The sequence below is a fragment of the Fusarium vanettenii genome, assembly GCF_000151355.1.
Source record: "Fusarium vanettenii 77-13-4 chromosome 7 genomic scaffold NECHAsca_22_chr7_11_0, whole genome shotgun sequence".
NCBI lineage: Eukaryota > Fungi > Ascomycota > Sordariomycetes > Hypocreales > Nectriaceae > Fusarium > Fusarium vanettenii.
In genome coordinates, this window is record NW_003315863.1 from 395,124 (window position 1) to 417,245 (window position 22,122).

At 50.5% G+C, this 22,122-nt stretch overlaps 9 protein-coding genes across 9 annotated transcripts; 5 read left to right on the plus strand and 4 right to left on the minus strand.

Annotated features, from left to right (window-relative positions):
- Nucleotides 1-304: 304 nt before the first annotated feature.
- NECHADRAFT_23646 (uncharacterized protein) lies at nt 305-2,042 on the minus strand (the record flags this gene model as incomplete). Its single annotated transcript, XM_003044492.2, has 3 exons — nt 305-1,391; nt 1,441-1,838; nt 1,887-2,042. Coding segments are annotated over 3 exons (1,641 nt in total), but the record flags the coding sequence as incomplete, so codon positions are not given.
- Nucleotides 2,043-2,696: 654 nt separating this feature from the next.
- Nucleotides 2,697-5,812, plus strand: NECHADRAFT_83115 (uncharacterized protein; the record flags this gene model as incomplete). Its single annotated transcript, XM_003044371.1, has 4 exons — nt 2,697-3,063; nt 3,113-3,704; nt 3,757-5,354; nt 5,409-5,812. 4 exons carry the CDS (start codon nt 2,697-2,699, stop codon nt 5,810-5,812), a joined length of 2,961 nt encoding a protein of 986 aa, XP_003044417.1.
- Nucleotides 5,813-6,334: 522 nt separating this feature from the next.
- On the minus strand, nt 6,335-7,658 carry NECHADRAFT_45772 (uncharacterized protein; the record flags this gene model as incomplete). The annotated part of the gene is made up of 8 exons (XM_003044493.1): nt 6,335-6,383; nt 6,450-6,532; nt 6,587-6,923; nt 6,969-7,178; nt 7,227-7,267; nt 7,321-7,387; nt 7,447-7,488; nt 7,543-7,658. 8 exons carry the CDS (start codon nt 7,656-7,658, stop codon nt 6,335-6,337), a joined length of 945 nt encoding a protein of 314 aa, XP_003044539.1.
- A 921-nt stretch (nt 7,659-8,579) lies between these two features.
- On the minus strand, nt 8,580-10,463 carry NECHADRAFT_83117 (uncharacterized protein; the record flags this gene model as incomplete). Its single annotated transcript, XM_003044494.1, has 4 exons — nt 8,580-9,383; nt 9,443-9,526; nt 9,638-9,750; nt 9,926-10,463. 4 exons carry the CDS (start codon nt 10,461-10,463, stop codon nt 8,580-8,582), a joined length of 1,539 nt encoding a protein of 512 aa, XP_003044540.1.
- Nucleotides 10,464-11,102: 639 nt separating this feature from the next.
- Nucleotides 11,103-11,579, plus strand: NECHADRAFT_45735 (uncharacterized protein; the record flags this gene model as incomplete). The annotated part of the gene is made up of 2 exons (XM_003044372.1): nt 11,103-11,177; nt 11,235-11,579. The coding sequence occupies 2 exons, from the start codon at nt 11,103-11,105 to the stop codon at nt 11,577-11,579; spliced, it is 420 nt and encodes a 139-aa protein (XP_003044418.1).
- A 655-nt stretch (nt 11,580-12,234) lies between these two features.
- Nucleotides 12,235-13,307, plus strand: NECHADRAFT_83119 (uncharacterized protein; the record flags this gene model as incomplete). Its single annotated transcript, XM_003044373.1, has 3 exons — nt 12,235-12,282; nt 12,389-12,631; nt 12,684-13,307. The coding sequence occupies 3 exons, from the start codon at nt 12,235-12,237 to the stop codon at nt 13,305-13,307; spliced, it is 915 nt and encodes a 304-aa protein (XP_003044419.1).
- A 1,263-nt stretch (nt 13,308-14,570) lies between these two features.
- Nucleotides 14,571-16,969, minus strand: NECHADRAFT_83120 (uncharacterized protein; the record flags this gene model as incomplete). The annotated part of the gene is made up of 7 exons (XM_003044495.1): nt 14,571-14,602; nt 14,641-14,682; nt 14,744-15,660; nt 15,716-15,876; nt 15,921-16,016; nt 16,064-16,831; nt 16,913-16,969. 7 exons carry the CDS (start codon nt 16,967-16,969, stop codon nt 14,571-14,573), a joined length of 2,073 nt encoding a protein of 690 aa, XP_003044541.1.
- An 891-nt stretch (nt 16,970-17,860) lies between these two features.
- On the plus strand, nt 17,861-20,368 carry NECHADRAFT_83121 (uncharacterized protein; the record flags this gene model as incomplete). Its single annotated transcript, XM_003044374.1, has 15 exons — nt 17,861-17,989; nt 18,043-18,361; nt 18,408-18,481; nt 18,534-18,599; nt 18,659-18,751; nt 18,808-18,887; nt 18,936-19,067; nt 19,127-19,173; nt 19,223-19,324; nt 19,374-19,436; nt 19,495-19,733; nt 19,795-19,852; nt 19,903-20,015; nt 20,138-20,218; nt 20,261-20,368. 15 exons carry the CDS (start codon nt 17,861-17,863, stop codon nt 20,366-20,368), a joined length of 1,704 nt encoding a protein of 567 aa, XP_003044420.1.
- A 363-nt stretch (nt 20,369-20,731) lies between these two features.
- NECHADRAFT_106279 (uncharacterized protein) lies at nt 20,732-21,458 on the plus strand (the record flags this gene model as incomplete). The annotated part of the gene is made up of 3 exons (XM_003044375.1): nt 20,732-20,816; nt 20,866-21,072; nt 21,124-21,458. 3 exons carry the CDS (start codon nt 20,732-20,734, stop codon nt 21,456-21,458), a joined length of 627 nt encoding a protein of 208 aa, XP_003044421.1.
- Between the last annotated feature and the right edge of the window lie 664 nt (nt 21,459-22,122).

Here is a 22,122-nt window from a genome sequence, read left to right on the forward strand (position 1 = left end):
TATGCAGCTAAAGCTGACTGGAGGGATGCTCAACTTGAAACGGGGGGGTTGCGGGTTTAAATAAGGCTGGACATTTACACCACGTGACTGAACTGCTGGTTCGTCTTGAATGTGAGTTCCACGACCTAGTACTCAGTACCAGGGCATTGTACGACAAAGCCTGATCTTGAGGCAGGAAGCCAGGTTTTGGGCTGGACTTGTGGAAATGGCACGAGAAAAATTATCTGATACATGCCAGAGTGAACGTACTGTATGGCAAAGGCACTCTCCTCTCCCCCTCCTGGTCAACTTGCTAGCCTGGCTACTACTTGCTCAAGTCTAACCGCTCAATCATGGTTTCCAACTCCAGCAACACATTCTCGTACACAGCCTCTTGAAGTCTCGGCTTTTTCAAATCTTTTCCATAACCAAAATCACAGTCCAATACCTTTTGTGTGAGCTCCTGATACCTCGGCCCCAAGCGACACGGTTCAGCAGCCAGCCGACGCACTTCCTCCACGTCGTTGAGGTCAACCGGTGCCCATTGTCCGATAGCCAACAGAACGACACCAAGACTATATAGTGTCATGTTTCGGATGCCGTACTTTCGCGTTGCCTGATCTATCAGTGCTGACATGGGATTGTTGGGCAACGACATATCCACATCCATGAAGGACTCATAATTTAGACTCTGCGAATTGATGACGTCGACTTTAAAGTGCATCGTCTGGATAGATGCAGATAGCTCATCGGCCTGGCTTCCATGAAAAAGGTATAGATCACGGACACTCCAGTACTCCCTTAACCACGGCGTCGAGCTGAACTTGAGGACAGCCGAGGCGATTTGCAGAGCCAGGCGGAGTTGGTGGACAATGGTTAGCCTCTTGTCAACTGGTTTGGCGAGGATATCGTCCATCCTCATGACCTCCTCTGAATTGAGGCTGGCTTGGCACTCTCCGTGATCAGAATCATCATCCAGTAATGGATAAAAATAATGTCGAAAGCTCTCTTCCACCGAGCAGTCAATGTGACCCAGGCATGGAGGGACACAGCTCTCGGTCTGCGAGATGAAGTGCCGAGTAACCCTGCGCTTAATTTCCATGCAGATATCACCAGAGAGCTCCAGTATATCCGGGTCTGGAGTAGTTTGGCAGTCAGGGGCTGGGCATTTGGGCAACACTGATGAATGATCAGGCACATCGTTTTGGCCGTCCCTGGCGCTGTCGGATGGAGATGGTGCAAATCTTACCCTTTGCCGCTTTTGCCTACTGCCTTCCTCGGAATATTGGGACTCGATCGAAGCTGTCGAGTCGGCTGGCGTCAGTAGGCCGGTTGGACGAGCCCATGATAGCGATTCGAGGGTACGTGACTGAACGTGGAGGCGGATCAAAGTGGCTTCGTTGGTGGGTACACTATACTGGAGTTAATTGCTTGCGGAAAAGCCTGCGGATGCTCCCTTACTCATGTGCCATCTGATGCCCATAGCATAGAATGGCCAAGTTCATGTGCACCTCCTCGGCTCCCTCTGCATCTAGAAATAGCCTTAGGGAATGCCGAAGATGTCTTTCCGATGCGTTGGACCAAGCTGTCAGTAACGCCTCATGAAGAGCTCGCGAAGCTCTCCGTATGGAACCAAAAGACGGAAAGTGGCGGGGAGGCTGCTTTTCTACCTTGCGGCATGTTTTGACCACGCACTTGGCACTATCCTTAGCGTTGATGTCGTGGGCCTGTTTGCGGATGCGTTCGAGGTCCTTGTTGGATCGCTTGAGCTTGCTCGTAAGGCCGTCGAACTTGCTTTTGCTAAAGGGAATCTCGAATCGCTCCCGGAGTCTCTTGACTGCGTCTTTGGCACTCTCGTCCTGTTGCCGTCAGCGGGGCCATATCGGTCAGCCCACACTTCACTGTACCTCTTGCTTCTCTGCCTCTAGTTGCCTAAAGCACCTTAAACTGTCTTGGAATTCTGTCATGGTAGTCCCAATCTCTTCCATGACGTCCTTGAACGAGTCTAAGCTTCGGCCCATGTGATCTCGAACGCTAGCCTCAAGGCTAGAGTCATCCCATCGTGATTGACCTTCTCCATCGACCAATCTCTTTGCGAGTGCCTTGTCTTTCAGGACATCGGAGAGAAGCAGTTCGGCTTCATTGAGGAATACAACCCGCTGAAGGTCGAACCGTTGTCGCAGTCGCTTCAGCTCCCGGGAGTAATGGCAGAAGATCTTGAGTTTTGAGACGGTCGCTTTGTACGCGCCAATTGAGCCGCCGATCACGGGGAGGATGCCCAAGGCCAGTGAGACGGGCTCCATCTCGTGGAATTGCGAAAGAAGAGCGGTATGTGTCGGATCAATTCATCTGATGAAAAAGGTGGCTTTGGAGTCTCGTCGTAAAGGTCGCGCGAGAGAAGTTAGCGAAGCAAGCCTACCACTTGCACAGTTGTTCCAGTTTCAGTCCTCATCGAAAATCCGACCGTGGCGCAGCTAGCAGGCCGAGGCAGACTGCACGAGGCATCATGCAACCGCTTGGCGAGGTGGAGGTTGGGCCGTTTCAAGCCCTGAGATTGGCTGTTTGAGTGCAGCTGGAGTGATGTGTTGTGATTTGTATGCAGGCTGTGAGGGCTGTGCAGCTTCAGCTGCAGTGGGTGGTCAGCGAAACCAGAAGCCCATTCTCTTCATCTCGTCCATTCTCGCACTCGGTCCATCGAGATCATAGCATGAGACTCAATGGCGGCGTTACTACGATCACAGGATGGTTTTGACCTAGAGACCGCCATTCGCGAATGGCAGTCCCGACAGAACGAACGGCAGCATGGCGGCCCAGCCCCGGAGCCTGATGAGAAGAGCGCCGTGGCACGCCTTACTGCAGCTCTTGATACCCTGTTTCGCGAAACCGTGGTGATCCTTTCCGACAAGGGGAAGTTTCCCAGGGATATTTTCATCAGCCTCGATCGAAGTCGCAGCTGCTTCTCGCTCTGGTCCCACGGCCATGGAGTGGCTAGTGGGAGTTTGGATGACAGCTTCCAACGATCGGGAAAGCTGAGGCATGCTACCATAAAGACACTATCGCATCTTTCCACAACCCTCATTGACGGTGAGCGATATTATCGTTTTCCTGGCAGAGAGTCGCTGAACATTCTTAGGCCTTCTCCCCGTGGCACGCGTCTCGAATTCCAAGACCGAAGGGCTTTGCGACCAAGTGAACAACATTTTGGAGGAAATCAAATTCTCCCACGTTGCAGACGATTCATCTAGCGATTCAACGTCCGAATACAGCACGGCAGATGTTCACGAGCTCGCAGAGGATCTTAAAACTGACGTTGATTGTCTCATCGAACTCGACCAGATTATTCGAGACCCAGCCGCGGACCCAGAGCCGGAGATGACAGAAGCCGATGTCTCTCTATCTTTATGGGCACCTCATCAAGTTTCCGCCAACAAGATCGAGCATCGGTTCCCCGAAGCTGATACCAAGTTGATTTCCTCGCTTGGTATGGTCAACTATCAACGTTACCTCAGGTGTCGAATTGAACGAGACCACAACCAAGTCCATGCTGAACACCCCGAACAGGCTGTCGAAGTCACCACGGGCTCCAAGTTCCACGACTCTGGTCTTGGCTCTTCTTTAAATCCTGCGAGCTCATATGCAGAGACAATCATGAACTACGGGGATGGCAATCGATCCATTCGAATTCCTCCATTGCCAGAGGAAGCAAAAAGAGGAGAGCCGTTCCCGTGTGCTGCATGTGGGCGTTCGGTCATCATAACGACCAACTCCCAGTGGAAGTAAGTATATGGAGCCCTCAGCCGAAGCCACCACTAACATCGATAGACGCCATCTATACATTGATCTTCAGCCGTATGTGTGCCTCGACACATCATGCCAACGCAGCGATTCTACCTTCTCCAACCGCGCCAACTGGCTTCAACATCTGGCTCTGGACCATGGTATGGAACCAAAGTGGGAACAGATCGAGTGCCCTCTCTGTGGAGACGAAGCTGGCCCTGGGAAGACCGCAATCACTACACATCTCGGCCGACATCTTGAGGAAATATCCCTGTCGGCATTGCCTGCGGCTCCCGATTCCGAGACAAACTCCGAGACCTCGGGCTTGGATGTAGAACACAACGACCAGGAACATCAAGACAGCGAGGACAAGCTCCAAGATCTCCAGGCCGTGCCAGTCGAGAGTGAAAGAGAACTACAAGAACAGCAGCCGACACTATCTCATCAGACCGTTGATGCCTCCATTTATTCCATCCTCGGGCGACCGACAGAACGAGAAGGGAAGGCCGCCTCGCCGCTGAGAATCCAGGGCTATGAACCACAAATGCCGAACAATGACAGAGGTCTTGTCCCTTCGGAAGCCTCTGTAGATTCTTGGAAGACATGGGAAGATCTCGTTCACGCTGCTACTAAAGAAGCTGCTGGAGATGACGCTCCTATTTTTTCGGACTATCCCGCTTCGTCCTCTGTCAGGCCTACATCCGGTGACGCGGTGCTTGTTCAATATCCAAAACATGGGCGTGACCCTGACGTTCAGATCCACAATGGTAAGGAAGCAGCCTTCTATCGCCGAATGGGGAAGATGCAGCCTTCTCAAGAAGAGGCAAAGAAGGAGGTCGGAAAGGCCAGGGCTGAGGCCGAGGAGGCTAGCCGTGAGAGATTAGAAGCTGAAAGAAAGGCTGAGCGAAAAGCTGAGGAGGGAGCGCGAAAGCACATCGAGGCCATAATTGCTCGAAACAAGGCCGAGATGAAGGCAGCTAAAGAGCGGGCAGAGAGGGCAGCTGAAGAGGGGTTCAAGGCTGAGGAGAATTTTAAAGCTGATATGGAGCTTATTCGTCAGCGGTTAAAAATCCAGGAAGGTATAATGAGACAGCAGGAGGAGGTCGACAGAGCCGCTAGTGTTGAACGTGGCCAACGTCTCGATGATTGGCAGAAACGACGTTGGCGCCGGATTTGCCCTTCCTGTGGTTCAGAAGACCAGGATCGTCGCAAGGGGCCTATATGCAGCAATTGCTCATACCTTGTTGGCGATGGTGATGGGTTTGAAACCGATGTGCCTGAACAACACCGACCTCCGCCTGAACTGAGTTTTTTGGAACCCAGCATTGGCATTGACAGCCACACTGTTGCGTTGAAGAAAAAACTAAACCCCATCCGTTTGAGTACAGCGGCCAATCGTCCCCTGTCTGATCCCTATCCTCCGGTGCTTCCTCCTATTCAGCTGGGAAACACAAAAGGGATCCGCACTACCGTAAGGAGCCTCAGCGAGGATCCTGACCTGGTGGAGGGCTTTCGTGACCATGACAGGGATTGGTCTCTGATCACAGACGAAGCAGAGCAGAGAAGGAGGGCGAACCGAATGGTTCAGCGTGGCCTTCGTAAGTCGCTGTCAAGATTTATATTTCGCATGTAACTGACGTGATGCTCCACAGGTTCACAGCTGAGGAAACGCATAGAGGACCTAGAGAAACGTGCGGCTGCCGCCGATGGTCGGGATTCCAGCCAGTCTGGCACTTCCACAGAGGGCCCCTTGAATGACATACCCAACTCCCCAACGCAAAGGAAATTCGGTAGTGCTCATGACCAGGATCGAGACTCAGATGGGGACCGGGACACTAGGCATCACACACCATCTCCTCCCCGTGCCAACCAAGACTCTTTGAACGCTCTCGTCTGGAATCGAACCATCTTAGGCACATCGGAATATCCCATTGACGTCGATCGCCTTCCATCTCCTACCGACTCCGAGAGCGAAGCGATCGGACAAATTCTCAGCCAAGACGCACGGTTTGACTCCGTCCGGAATGATGGCGATGATCTGGAAGATGAGTCTTAGCCGTTCCCTCGACCATTGTAGAACGAGAGATCCCAAGCGGAGATGATTCAACAATGTTTTGGGGGCTAAATGTGAGTATTTTAGCTCCCTTTATGTTTAATCGCCCTAGAGCGCTTTAAAACACAGGGTCTAATGGAAAAAATTGAATAGGGACATGACGTACCAATTTTCCGACAGAATCCAAAAAAGAAGACATCAGAAATAGATGGTGGACTGAGGACATCGGAGAGGGTTATCCTATACATTCAAGTTTGCTTAGAGTAACCTGATCTGTGCCGCAAAAAAGTGCAGTTTTATTCTTTCAATCCTTTCCGAGTAATTCTTATGTTCCGTCACGTTGAAGAGTGTCTAAATAAGAAGCCGGGGCTTAGACAAGTGCCCTTGTATTAGCCACTCATCAACTTTTCGTTCATATAGAAGTTTGCAAGTTCATTTTCGGAAGGTTGTCCCCGCATAACTTTTCAATAAACGTACTGAACTTTGTTTACCTCGAACGCCCTTTTGGATGTCGACGCGGAAAGCCTAAACCTCTTCACCTGTGGCCTCGGGCCTTTGGCCATAAACGACAGTACTTCAAGCCAGTCTCCGTTAGCAATCGGACTAGCTGACTAGAAGATAAAGGGGCTTGCAGACTTACACTTCAAGATAGGAGTGAAGTTTCGGGTTAGTCAACTCCTTCCGCATATCCGACAAATACAACTGAGCATCTTTGTACTTCCACTACAGCGCCGCCGGTTAGGTCTACATTCGCTGAGTGGTAGGAAAGGAGCTTACCCCCAACATTTCTGTAAGACCACGGATCGAAAACCCTTCAAGAGCTTGTAACAAGAATTGGCGGTTCCAAGCTCCCCACTGTTTGAGCTGCTTGTCTTTGGGCCACGTTCCGATGGGGACCTTGATTCGACGCTCTGTGACGTTGATGAAGCCGCCTTCTCTGACAGACTCGGCTGCTTTGTGGTCCCAGAAGAAGGTCTTGCCGGTCATCTCGCCTAGTTTCGTGAAGATTTCGACCCATGTCTTCAGGGGTGAGTCAGCTCTCAGAGTATCGTCGTCTGACTTTGCAGTACCCCATAGTTCGACGTGTTCGATCCAGCCACCGGGTTTGACGTGTCTGCCTAAGGTTAGAAAATGAGATCACATATAAGGAAGAACGAACTTGATAGCGCCCTCGTAAAATTTGGTCCAATCGGGAATACAGCCGGTTAGGCCACGAAGATGAACAAAGTCGAACTTGTTCTCGGGATATGTCCAATCTTGGCTAATATCATCAACCTCGAACCTACAGTTAGGAGGCACGAAGTTGGGTTGAATTGGGGAGAGGTCAACACCAAGAACATCTGCGGAGGGATGCATGTCGGCGAATTCACTGTCTCCAGTTAGCACTGATATACGTAGGCGACTTTTAAAAACCTACATAGCCCAGATGCCAGTCCCACAGCCAAGGTCCAAAACATTCTAAGCTCTTGTAAGCAAATGCTCATTAACATTTCAAAGCATGGACGGCTAACCTGTGGCTTATCTCCGATAGGGGCCTCGTACAGTTTGTCGTTCAGGATGATCCGATATACTTCGTGCCTATGCAACACGATCAGCTACCTTGCACTCATGGGTAAAGCTTTGTGGGTGAGTCTGACATAAGGTCTTCGGCTTCTTGCTGGCGATCATCGTTGGGGGCCCTGGCTCTTTTATCAGTGTTCTGTGATTCATCTTTCCGAGTTTTGAGGGCTCACCAGTAAGATCCTTCCTGATAAGCGTGGTAACGCCGCCCGTTTTCCCACTTGTAGTTCAAGATCGAGGATCTTAGGGACTGGGTATCAGTAACTGCGGACCTGTGAGGTTTCAGCATTTCCCAGCCAGCACGTTCTGAAATATTTGGTCTCAACCCACGCCTGCGAGTAAGAAGAGTCGGAATCGTTATCCTAGATATGACATCCCCATGGTGAGCAGTCAAGATCTGGAAAGGGGTCGTCGTGATGGAGGAACCGTACGACTTCGATAGCGCCATTATTCGACTGGTCTTCGGTTCCCTGGACCAACATGTCTCCAAGGGGCTCACTCGTCGTGGGAGACCGCCCTGTTGGCGACTGGGAGTGACGAGACTTTGGGGACGACATGACGGTTCTACACCTCTTTTGGTGGACTAGGCGCAATTATCTAGAGACAAGGAATCTGGTAAATTGAGAAAAGCGAAGCGGAGAACTGAGGGGAAAAGAAAAATGACAACACAGACCTCTTTATGTCTCTTGTTGCAGATCCGAGGAGAGGGGGGTCCCACAATCAACCCCCTGTTAATGTCGCAGCAAGCGTGTACAGCAATGACAATGAGCTGTTGGTCGTGTTACATCATGCAAAAGTACAGTACAGGGTTCATGGAATTGACTGACCGCACGTTTTGAGGATAGAGTCCTCAGATCATATTGTGGGTGGGTCGGCTTTCCTTCAGCGGAGGAGGTGGCTCTAGCATGCGAACACTACCTAGGTAGTTTGCTTTAGCTTGCATTCATGACTGTTAGCGACAGAACTTCAATAGAATTTGTATAATAAAGGTCCCTTTCGTATACTAGCAGCAGAGGGGCCATCCCTAGACTGCGAAAAGCAATCCGGTCGGGGTTCAAGGCAATCAACATCACAAGTTGACTCTAGACCGAGGCTTAAGGTGGCATGGACCCTGACTTTAAAACAGCCTTCGATTCATATTCATGAGTCCTACTATAATTCATTATACATTCTTATCCCACTCAACTCTCAAAATTGCCACACCAGGGGATCAAGCAGGCAGCTCTTGTGGAGCTGGTCGTCCATCAATCTCTGCTACCTCGACCTGCCGCGGTGATTTCAATGGTCGAGCATGTGTCACACCTGTCCCCGGTGCACCCATAATGGCCCTTCTTCGTCTCATAAGCCAGATCGCAGCGACAAGACAACCGAATCCCATAACACCCAAGGCTACGCCGACTCCAATACCTGCCTTGGCCCCGGCACTCAGCCCTCCTCCAGGGTAGTATTTATCACTAGCCGGTAGTACCGTTTCGGTGGCTTGTTCTTCTTTCGTTGAGGTACTTCGGGCGATTGAGCTTTTGGTGCTCGTTGAAGCTGTCGTTTCTGCCACAGCTTTCGTCGTTGATGCTGAAGCCGCTACCCCAGCTTTCACAGAATCGATTGAGGTCGATGTGTCGGAATCTTTGGTTGACACAGCCTCCTCAGTATCTTCGCTCAACGTAGTCAATGACTCTCCTTGGCCGATGACAGGTGGTGCATTGGCATCCTCGGTTGACATAACCTCCTGGGTGTCGTCCCCTAAAGTAGTCAATGACTCTCCTTGGCCAACGATAGGTGGTGCATTGGCATCTGCGGTTGTGGTAATCCGCCCTTCTAGACCAATCTTAGGTCTGTCCACTCTAGCATACAGAGGACCATGGAAATCCTCAGCCAGAACGACTTCATCCGGGTTGCATCCTTCCTTGAGGCAGGACGACAGCTCATCGATAAATCTGTTGCCCTTATAAGCCCAGTGCAGACACATTACGGCTCCGGAATCGCATTCAGCTTTCATGCTTCTGATGCAGTCGCTCTAAGTGTAGTGTCAGGTGAGTTGTCAAAAGGGTAATTGTGTCCCACCGAGATACTTACCACACATCCTGGAATGGCGATTCCTACTTTTTGACCGAAGGTACCATCAAGGAAGATGAAACCCAAACCGTAAATCCCTCTCATCTTGAGTAAGGCAGTGCACATAAAAGATTTACGTGAGGGAAGAAATGTTGCATCAACCCGTCTAAAGACGGAGTTTTAGATAGTTGAGCGGATATGAGAACCGCCACACACCAAAAGGGCTAGAAAAGGCGCCCAAAAGCCACAGGACTCATTGTTGATCATCGTGACGTCTTTAAAGAGAAGATCAGCCACAATAATGAACAATTCAGCTGAGCCACCAGGGTCTGGACCAAGTGTTGACCCGAAGTCTTTTAAGAGCAGCACTCTCCAGCCTAACGGAAGGACGCCCGGATCACTTCCAGTGAACTTGCTCGACAAGGGCTGAAAACAGAAAGAATTTTTTCACCCAGCTCTCCTGTAAACACCATATCATAGATATTCCCTCTCCAATTGCCGTACCAGCAGCTCCAACAACACCGCAAAAGGCATCCACCCCATTCGGAAATTGTTCAACCAGCTCTGACTCAAGAACCTCGTATCCCTCGAAACCGTCTCGGTTGTTGAACTGATCAGTCCAATACATCTGATCATCCTGCGAATGCTCCGCAACCCGGCAGATCATGGACGGAATGAGATCGGCGTGGATTTTGCCAGACGGACAATGAATTATTTCCACATGTGTCCCAATAGCACTCATCGTCCGAAGCTTCTCAACAGCAAAGGCATTCGAGGTAACAATGTGGCAGTTGTACCCCTTGGCTGCACAGACAAGAGCCAGTGAAGAACCTGTGTTTCCACCACTCGCTTCAACCACGGCCATGCTTGGTTTCAGCCTGCCACTCTTTTCAGCTTCTTCGATGATGGACTTGGCCATTCTGCCTTTACATGACCCCGTTGGGTTTGAAGTACTCGAGCTTGAGCTAGACTTCTGCGCATCCTTCAGGGACGACATTCTTGAGGCATACACAAGGGGTGTTGCCGATAGCGTCGAGAACATTGTTAACAACAGGCAGCGCCATGATGTGTCAGATGACAAGCTGGCGGGAAAGGGTGGTAAGACTTTAGCTCTCCAGAAGGACTGTGGTCTGTTTTAGAGCATATATATGGGAATAAGCCCAGGGCATGGTAGTAAGACACTAACCAGCATGGCAAGAAGCCTCCGTTCGCACGCAAACGACTAGCCCGCATTGAGTTAGTTTTCCGAGCTGCAGCCCCCGCAATAGCATCAGTCGTGCTGACATTCGCTGCAAGTCATGGCACCCCACAATTCCATCTTCCAGCTTCCATCAAACATAAGATGACTCTGGAAATTCTAGACACGCGGAATAAGCTCCTCGACGGTGTGCACGGGTGTATCACGTAAGGATGGTGCCAGTCATTCGAGCACACGGGGCTCTTATATAACTCCGCCGAAAAGCGGAGGGACTACTCGAAAGTCGGAAAGCTTATCCAACTGGTGATTCTAGTTGTGCACTTGAGCCCGTATCTGTTTGTGAAGGGTGGATGTGACCTGTTCTGATGTGTTTGGTAGGAGTATATATATCTCCCTGACAGGTCATCAGTTCCAAATTTATCACTACAATCTCGCCTCGGACACCAACGCTTGATCACATACTCACTCTCGACCCCTCTCGAAATGGCATCTGAAACCACTGGTTCCTGCCTTTGTGGCGCCTGTGCTTACTCTTACGCCGGAGAGCCAGCCGTGAAGGTAAAATACTCACCCAGATTTCTGTTTGTAGCCCCAAGAGTTGCTAATCTTCACCAGGCTCTCTGTTACTGCGGTCCTTGCCGCCGAGTTTCTGGAGGCACCAACACCGTCAACTTTGTCATCCCCGAAGAAAAGTTCACCGTGAAAAAGGGCCAGACCAAGTCCTACTCGGCCCAGCACGAGTATGGGATGACGCTCACCATCTTCTTCTGTCCCGATTGCGGAAGTACTTTGTGGAAGGAGGCGACTGCGGAGCAGTTCAGGGGGGTGAAGCTGATTCAAGGAGGAAGTTTGGACGATGCCAAGAAATTGAACGTCACGATTGATGCCGAGTTTTATGCCCCGGAGAGAGCATCATATCTAGCTCCTATTGAGAATGCGGCTCAGAGCAAGGACTTTTAGGCTAGCTGATGGTCAAGACATTATATATTCAACTCTTTGAATCTGAAATTCCTCAGTGAGATATGGTTGAGGGGACGTTCTAAAAATAGGCCTTAGTGTGTCTACTCCGCAGAACGGCTGATGGATCTAAGATGGCGTCGGGTGTCGGTCAAGAAAGGGTGAACTTGACAAGTACAGTCGGATCAACGATGCTCCGGATTATCATCTTTTGTCGATGCGTCTCACCTCATCTTTGCCCTTCAAGCTACAAGATATCAGTCTTGACAGAAGAACTGCTTGAGATGGTGCGATCCGTCAGTCGAAGCCGGGGCTGTGGTAGATGCCTACAGCGTAAAGTCAAGGTGAACTACATTAACCTGAATCTTTTTCTGAGATCATGAAATTAATGACCGAAGTGCGATGAACGGCAGCCAGTGTGCTCTCCGTGTGGCCGGCTTAAAAAGTCTTGCCCAGGAGTGTACAAGGGGATGTTTCTTGTGCATTCTGGTCGAGGGTCCAACCACGTCACGAGCTGCACAGATGTTACGTACAGCAATAAAGAGGGCAGGCTTCTAGATGGACCATCTGAGCGGCCGTTGTTCGAGCAGTCAATCATCGCCGCCTTTATCACTTGCTTCTCAACATCTTCAAAACCGGGGCGTATCGATACTCTGTCATGGACACGGTACTTGTCCTCTTGGATCACCTGCTCAACCACTGCTTGGTCCGTCCGTGCAATCACTTTACTGTTTTACGGACAAAAGACAAACCAAGAGAGCCTTTGCAAAGAGGCCGATAGATGCTACGCACGCGCACTTGAAACTCAACAGTGGCGCATCAAACGGCACATTAACAAGGCCACAGACACTAACAATCTGCCTGCGGAGCGGCCTTCCGAAAAAGACATTAGTGCATCGTTAATGCTCATGTACTATGAGCTTTTGCATCCGACTTTCATCGGGAGTTGGATGACACACTTCAAGGCGTGCTGTCAACTGCTGGTTTTGAGGGGGCCAGAGAACTGCCAAGATGGACCATGTCATGCCATGTTTAGGTCGTTAAGGTTGATAATGGTGAGTTCTGCACTTGTCGGCTTGAAATGGCAAAGGTTAATATTCGCTGCAGGCTCACGTATTAACCCGAACTGCTTCTGGTGCATGTTTCAACACCAAGGACTGGTACACTGTGCCATTTGCGAAATCGACAAAGGCAGCAACAGATATGTTGATCGACATCATTTATGGCGTATTCAATCTTGAAACTGTGGTCTCTGCTGAAGACGAAGAGCCGGAACGCTTGCTGCCGCAGCTCGATGCACTCCTCGACGCCGTTGCCTATAGCGAGCAATCATACGCCAGAGAATCACGAACGACGTCTCAGCATTCTTTACCGTTCCATTTTGATCAAGTAGAGCTTGCCGAAGAGGAATTCTGGCTCAGCGGAGGAGACTTCTGCTCGACGACGCTTGAAGCAGCATTCCATGCGGTTCGGATCATGATCTATCATTTGATCTTGAAGAGACGACCGTGTACTGATCTCGTGGTTGAGTCCATCGTGAGATGCGCGTCGCTCTTGGCCTTTGCAGACGCTCTTTTCACGCGTAATCTCCAGGACCGACTTAATACTGGCTCCTGCGTTCAGATGGTTTTTCCACTCGAGATGGTCTCTTGGTACAGCCCGTGTCCGCATCAAAGACAAAAGGCGAGGGATATTCTCGAGCGGTTAGGCTGGGTACAGTTAGCTTCCTGATAGAGACGGGGCTACCTCACATTTCACAGGTAGCTTTGACGGCGTTGGCTCTTTTGCGGCTTGCATTTCAGCTGAATGGAACCACACACACAACACACTTAACTCGAATGTGCAAACCTGTGTTTCTCTTATTGGGGTATTTTACGGATAATCTCGGCACACATCATGCCATTCCAAGGCCCTTGGCATTCCCCGTAGCAAATGAGAGCAAATGCTAAAGCCAATGTGCAAAGACGGTACACGCGCCTTTGGCCGTAATGGAACGAGAATGCAGCAAATTTACTTCCAGCCGAGGAGATACAAGACGGGTATGCCGAAGGCAAGCGGGCTATGAGCTTTTTCGAGTGCACCAATTTCTATATAACCCTCCATCTTCCCGGCTTCTCTTCCCGTCCAAGACCAAACTCCAAACGCATACTGCCGAATTATTCTTCTTTCTCAACATACAAGTTCATTCACCCAACCCTCCTCTTTACTACGTGCAAAGACAGTACACAATGGGGTGTAGTGTTTGCGGGTGCGTCAACTGCAACTGCATTATCTGTAACGCATCGGGAACATGTCGTTGTGGATGCTCCTGCCAGTCGGTGCCACTGCTGATAGGCCTTGATAAGCGGGAGATACTGACTTTGAGTCCATAGGTGAAATAACTTGGATCTTCGTCTCGGTGGTTATAGACTGGCCCACCGTGCTGAGAGGGTAGGAATGGCGGACTAACGGCTATTTGGATCAATGCTACTCTTTTCCCCCTTGTATTGGGGGTTTTTAATGAGGGCAGTCACTAGCGTTATGTATATATCCACCATCTGGGTTGTGCCAGGTGCTCAAGTCCTGCACATTGTCACATCTCATGAGCTCAACGTGACAATATTGAGTGCCATTCCTGCGACTCCAGTTTTCAAAGGCAACGTATAACTAGGACGCAAAACGCAAAAAATAAAGATTGCGGGGGCAAAAACATACAACAGCGGGTATTCGCTGGTCGTCACCGAACCCAACTACTAATCCGCCCCTTACCGGCTTGACTCTGGGAGAGCAGACGGGATCCCGTATTTTCCAGTAGGTATGACCGTATGTGCTTGTGGAGGGAAAGGAATTGGGTCTATTGCTGTGGCCTGCATGCTGTACACCGCCATTGTATCTGACTTTACCCCAGGGCGCTGGCTTAGAGATGCTTGGTTCGATAATGATATCAAGCGAGCATTGCGGGAATTCGCATGTAATAATCTCTCCAAATTGTCCTATCTTGACTTGATGTAATGATCAATCTTTGTCCTTGAGGAGCAATAGCAATCCTGCCATTTCCAACACACTACGACTCTTAAAATAATACCTAAGTAGCCACGCTTCATAGGCACTGAGGAGCTCATCCAGTCTACAAGCACACACCATAGTCCCCTGTATCATTCCCCTTCCTCCATAATGCAGCCACTCACGGAACTCTTCTCCTCGCTGGGGTCTGAATAGGTCCAACGGCTCGGCTCGTGTCGATACCGCCGGTTGCATGATCGACCCCATGGAGCACGAGTCGCAGACCTGGACGGAGCGCGCATACGCCCAGACTATTAGCCCTGCTTTGTACAGCGCCAAAGGAGCGATGAAGTCAATACGCCAAGACGTTAGAGAGCTTCCTCTCGTCTCCATGCTGTCTGAGGTTTCTTGAAGTAGCTTGAGAACTTGTGCCGCGTGCCATAGGGCTAGCCGGGCATCTGAAGTTCTTACCCATTCCAAGATGCGGGACTCGAGTTGTCTCCTGTAAGGGCCTGAGTACTGCTTGTGGTATCGGTCCATGGCGAGGTCTTGTATAGCTTCAAGATTTGCTCGAAGAGACATCTGGGAAAAATGATATAGTGCCGGGGTACAGTTTTCCAACAACTCCCTGTGCTTCTCGGATGATAGAGGTGATCCAATTGAACGGTCTCTCAGGCATTCGCTCCAGGTCGTCAACATGGCCGACCAATACTCAATCGGCCGTGATGATGCTGGGGCAGAAATAATGCCGGGTCCTTCAGAAGATTGCAACGCCTGCAGACGAGGTCTGTGCCTCTTTATGTCTCGCCAGAGCCATGTCTGCATAGCACAAATGCCGTAGACATAATCGTCCTCGAGGAGCGGAGGCAGCGTGTCCCGTCCTTCGCAATCCATGGCAGTATCCATCAGCGTCATGAACAGCATGGCTGCTCGCTTCTTGGACTCGATCTCTTTGATGTCGTGCCACTCTTCGACCGTCGTGGCTTCCCAGAGCCTCTCAGAGCAGGGTGTCGCGAGGCACAACTCTTCATACCTCAAGACCGGATAATGTCCTTGGAGGAAATAGAAGTAATTATCCAGTCGGAAGGTATAAAAGGCTAACCTGAAAAGAGGTCATTTAGCTATCCGAAACCGTAATGCGCAATAGATGGGCATACCTCTTGAACTTTTCTCTGATCAACCAACTTGTTGGAATCATGTCTTGAGTTTCATCCTGGACAAGGATCTGTTGCTCTTGGAACAGACTAGCGCCACGAAAGATGGCAATCATCATGCAGTAACGAGGGTAAGCCTTCTTAAATCTCATATCATCCTGTCCCTGTCAGCATTACCTAGCATTGGGCTTGTGTGGTGTACTCATACTAAATATTCAAGGGTAAATATCACGTTGAGGAGCAACGCTTGATAGGCTTGTATCGCACTCTCAGACACAGTCGCGGGCCATGCCGAGACCTGGGACTAGATCATGTTAGCTGCAGGCATTCAATCAAGAAGTATATGCGTACGAGAACGTGGCTCAGTCTGAGGACGAGAGACTCGCTCCAACGCTCGGAGGCTTCCAGCGAGGGAGTAACGCCATACTCCCATGCCCCTATCATCGACATCATGGATAGTAGATCGGGGATTGCTGTAGCTGGGTTAAATGTGCTCTGATGGATAATCGGCCATCGGGGATGAAATCTCTCAAAATAATAGTCCAGCCACGTGTTAGTAGTCAATTCTCCTGCAGGGGGCATAGCAATTGGAGGCGGTTGATCAACTTGAAAGGCTTGCTCGCAGTGGTAGTCCGGTTCATCGAGGGGATGGCGAACGCTAAAGTCAGGGTGTTTTATAGCATCCAGTTCCTCTAAGATCCCGTTTCTCAGGACGTCAGCTTGTGAGCCAATGGACCTGGACGATCCGGCTGTTGAGTGCGGTCGACCTAATCGTAAAGAATCACACTCAGTGGTTCCTGGGGCGTCCTGACGTGCGTTGTGATACACAGCCATTAAAGACGAGGCCGGAGTGGCCGGTTGCGCTGCCCAGGGACCACATGAGTCTAACACCAGCTGCAGTGCCGTTTCTGGACTCATCATGGAAGAACGAAGCTCGGGTTCATGTGTAACGTCCGAAACACATCGGCCGGTCGACACTTGCGATTGACTTCTCCGGTCCCTGATACCCCTCTGGAGTGATCGGTCATCTCGTGCGTCCTGGTGATCATCTTCATCTCGTTGCCAGCCAACGGACATCTCGTTCTCGGTTATAGACGGGGACAACGCCACGAGGTGAGACTGGGAAATGTCTTGGTTTCCTAGACGAGGAGCGAGGACGTCAATGACGATAGGCTAGCAGTTGTGCTGAAGGGAAACTACCTTTTTGTCTCGAAGAGTCTGCTTGCCGCTGAAGGGTCTCATGTTGTTGAGCGACATGGCGTTTCAGGACATCTCTAGCGTTTCAAGGCGTCAGCTGCTATCTCATTCACGAGGATCATCAAGAGACTCGCTGTCGGCTATAGCATTTGTGGCATCTGGGGCATTCATAAGGCTTCTGGGAATCGTGGGAACGCATATGACGCAGAAGATGCTCATTGCGACGGTACGCTCGGTGGCAGCCCGGGACGGTGCATTGGTACCGCTTGAGGGTTGAGCGAGGGCCAACAGCATGCAGATGCGGGCCCTCCTCAGACTGTGCATGTGGGAGAGGCATTGGCGTTGGATGATCGAGAATGCGGAGGACAATGGCGAGCTGGAGACGAAGGGGATGGATGTGGGTTGTGTCTTGACATGTTTGGACCATAGGCGTCGGCCAATCGGGCTGAAGGGAATAGGATTGACTAAAATGCGGGGGACGAGGAGGAGTTCCCAGGTGTGGGCCGGCAGATGAAAGCACATTTGAAGCAAATGCAATGGAATACGACAATAATATGAGCAATTGTTGCAAATAAAAACAAACGATATAATAAAGGTAACTGCGAATAAGAGACTTGAGAATCAAAAACAGTCCAATGAGACCACCCACAGAACCAAATGCGAATCGCGCAAACAAGAACATCCCTTCCTGGCCCCTTGAGCTTAGCCTCCTTTGACACCTCCCCCACATGAAGGATCCGATCTCATCGCCGCTACCCCACATGACAGTCACTCAACCCACATACACCTAACGATACTTGGCTCGGGACGTTAAACATGACGCAAAGAAACATTGGCTGGCCGCGTAGACGGCTATATAAGTCGACATGCGTCCTCAAAGGCAGCGAGTAGAATCATCATCACCGCTCAATCCTTACCTCCTCCCCTCCAGTAAAATCACCAACCACCACAATGGTCAAGGCCCATGCCATCTACAACGACTTCGCCGCCGCCTCTCGCCCCTTCAGAGCTGAGGTAGGCATCGAGGATGTTGAAGTTGAGGGTACCATACCGAAGGAACTCAACGGCACCTTCTACCGTGTTTGTCCAATCTCCCCTTGCCCAATACTTCGCTTTTTGACTCAAGTGGCTAGGTTATGCAAGACCCTTACTACGAGAGGGATTACTACCTAGGCGGCTCCAAGACTGTTGCCTTTGACGGGGACGGCAACATCAGCGCCTTTCGCATCAAGGACGGAAAAGTCTCGTTCCAGCAAAAGTACGTCATGACGGAACGACTCGTGGCTGAGCGAAAGGCCGGACGTGCCCTCTTTGGCATGTTTTCCAGTCCCTTCTCGCATCATCCTTGCGTTCGCGCAGTTCTGGACTCGACCGCCAACACAAACATTATCATTCATGCCGGCAAGCTCCTAGCGCTTTCCGAGTTCGGGCCTGCTTATGAGCTTGACCCCAGTGAGTCTCCCAGTTGTGTCTCGTTTTGCGTTGCTGACCAGGGTAGACTCTCTTAGCACTGTTGGCCACGATGCTTTTGAGGGTGTAGACCCGAGGAAGCCGTTCACTGCCCATCCGCATGTGGGTGATACTGGCATTCGACCATAGATGGTTCCAAACTGACCTGAGGCAGGTTGACCCCAAGACTGGTGACCTCGTTGCGTTTGGCTACCAGCTGAATGGACTAGGCAGTCCTCAGGTGAGAACCACACAAACTCTTCTGATTTTTTGCATGTTTCCTGATACTGTCTGGGCCAGATTTCCGTCTATGTCATCAACAAAGACGGCAAGAGAACTCTCAAGCGTGACTTTGAGTTTCAAGGTGGAGGCATCATTCACGACTGTGCCGTGGTGAGTGTTCCAGCGCGCTTCATATCTACAAATTTCACTAAGGACGTGCGATTAAGACTGAGAACTACGTCGTTCTCATGCGCATGCCGTTCATGGTCGACTACAAAGACCACGACAAGCCTAGGAAACATCAGTGGTACGCATGGCTCCACGGCACGGAATTGCTGTTCTAACGATTCACGAGGTACTACGACGAGAAATGCCCTGCGTGGTTTGGTGTCATTCCGCGCAACGAGAGTGCCCCAATCCGATGGTTCAAGTACAAGAACTGCATGTCTATCCACACGGGCGCAAGCTGGGAGGAAGATGGAAAGATGTATGTATCAGCCTCCAGCTCCCGTCGTGCGCTAATGCTGACACCGTATCTGCGTCCAGCTACTTTGATTCCTCCGTGGCTTCTCACAATGCCTTTTCGTTTCTTCGTAAGATTAGAAGATCCCAACTATTTAGAATCATGCTTACAACTCGCAGCTTCGCGCCACGGGGAGAACCCAAAGCCGAGCGATGTGACTGTCAACTATGTCAAATGGTGCATTGATCCTTCGAGTGCATCCGATATCATGCCAGACCCAGGTGAGAACTAGTGCAGATGCTCTTAGATGCAGGCTAACCGTTCCCATAGAGGTTCTTCTAAGTGATCCCTGTGAGTTTCCCAGAATCGACGAGAGATTCCTCGGCCAGAAGAGTAAGTCTCCCTACTCCAACTTGGTCCATCGCTTCAACTAACATGACACCAACCACAGCTCGATACACCTACATGGACTGCTACAAGCCCGACGGCGGCAACACGGCACAGTTATATCAAGGCCTCAACGCCTTGGCGCGTCTTGACTACAAGACTGGGAATGTCGAGTACTTTTCCCCAGGGCCGAGCTGCCTCGTTCAGGAACCTTGCTTCAGCCCTCGACATCCTGACGCTGGGGAAGGAGATGGTTTCCTCATCACCATGATTGATAATCAGCGGCTTAACCGAAACGAGGTGGTATGTTGCGCCCACAAATTGTCTTGTGTGTTCCATCTTACTCACGCCTCGTCTGTTGCAGATCATCCAAGACACAAAGGACTTTCAGGCAGTCGTTGCCAGGATTATTCTTCCATTTCGTAAGTGCATCATCAGGATAGGGCTTTTTCCATGTACTAATCCAACGTAGGACTCCGGTCTGCCGTTCACGGCAATTGGGTCGATGCTGAGCGGATCCCTGAGACGGAGCCTGTTGAGATCCAGTCGATTCCTGACATTTACCCCAACGTCCCGACTGTCAAGGTAGATGCCTAGACTGTTCAGGCCATGACGTGGTTATCTTGACATTTGTGTTGGTTTTTTAAGATTCCTGCCGATAGTCAACATGAATTTTCATATCCCATCTCATACTATTTTCGCACTAGACTTGTGAAATCTGGGCACTGCCGAGAAACCCGATTCGCCTAGTAATCATCGCTTCCTATGATGTCACGGAGAAAAATCAGGTCTGTCGTATGTTGACCATGTCACCGCTTGACAAATTCCAGTTTCTGTGTGCGAAAAGGGGAGAATCTCACTGGACCCTTGAAACACACCCCAGCGTACAAAAGTCCGTCGGAGTCGCACCCGCCATGTCCGGCTCTTGTCAGCATTAGAAAGTCGTAATCACCTGCCCCATCATTGGTCCGAAGCCCCTGGGCAACCCCTGTATCCGTGTCGGCAACGGCCGGTCGAGTCTCTTAGGAGCAATAATCTCCGACGATCTACGGCTCGGCCGACTTTTCTGGAACTCGTCCGTGTGCCTCGGCATTGAGCGCTAGAAAAAAACATATTTTGTGGAAGTTCATGGTACGGACTGTCGCCTTATGCGGAAGTTGTAACGGCTTTACTATTATTAGGTATTAAGGAGTTTGTCATGCCGAGGCTTGTGTGTCGTGAGAAATAGATAAAGTCAGTCCACACTCCCTAGTGCCGAATGAATGTGTTCATCACTGTCTATGTTCTTTAGCCAATTCATCATGTTGTATCACGTCCCACTTCTCTTGTCAGCTGCTGCTGCTGTGAGCGCCAGCAATGAGTGGCAAGCCCCTGGTGCATATGACCGTACGTGTCCACCTCCAAGAAGTGAACATGTCCACTGACAATGAAACAGGTAGAAGCCCTTGCCCCATGGTCAACGCGGTGGCAAACCATGGATTTCTTCCTCGCGACGGATTGAACATCTCTTTGGCTGACTTGATTGTCGCCTTCACCGATGCTGTCAACCTGGACCCTGCTGCTACTACGCTGGTGGGACAAAAGGCATTGACCACTGGAGATAACGTCACTTTTGACTTGGACAACCTGAACAAGCATGGTGGTGAGTCAAATGTGATGCACAGTCCATGAGCTATAGCACTAACTATCTCAGTCATCGAACACGATGGCAGCCTGAGCCGTAACGATATCTTCTTCGGCGATAACCACAGCTTCAACCAGACCATCTGGGACTCTGTAGCATCTCACTTCACCGAGTCTACCATCTCCATTCAGACAGCCGCTACTGCCAGGAAGCAGCGTCTCCAAGCCGCCGCCGCCGCCAACCCTGAGTTTACACTCACTGCCGACGGCACCCAGTTCAGCTTCATCGAGTCCGCCCTCTACTTGTCCATTTTCGGTAACGTTCAGGAGGGCAATGCTGTGACTGAGTGGGTCAAGGTGTTGTTCGGTAAGTCACCTTTATTCGCCTTGTTGAACGCTCACTAACATGATTCAGAACAAGAGCGTTTGCCTTTTGATGAAGGGTTCAAGAGGTCGGAGGAGCCCGTCACTGCAGCTGGCATTTTGGGTCTGGTCAGCAAAATTGTTGCTGCAAGCTCATAAAATAGTAATGCTTGAGATTTATCGATGTTATCAGCTTAGACTATTTTCCACGAATCATGAGAGTCTTGCGTTCGCAATTTGGCACGCGATCTGGCGAAATTACACGACGATATCCACCGTCCAACCACACAGTAAACACAGAGATGTCCAGAATCTAAAAGCAACAACTTAATGATGTGAAAAAATGACTTGATCAATTATAAGATACCGTTGCAATAGACAGGACTGTTGAGTTCCCTAAGGAGTTTTGAGCAAGGGAAACAATCCTCGCGATCCTCCGAGTCTCTCACCTCTAGGGTAGCAACACCTATTCAATGACGAATCTCCATTCCAGCAAGACAAGGTAACATTAATGCATATCAACGTCTCGTGACCAATCTCTCCTCGATCAGCACTTATGCATCGACGCGAACCAGTCGGAAGCCAAACGGAGACCAGAAACCCCGCAATTGATGTCTAGTAAACGGTGAGTTAGAAATTGTGCACGCTATTGACAATGACCCCCACGGATCGCCAAGTCTCAACTGTCTCATTGCATCGTCTGGGT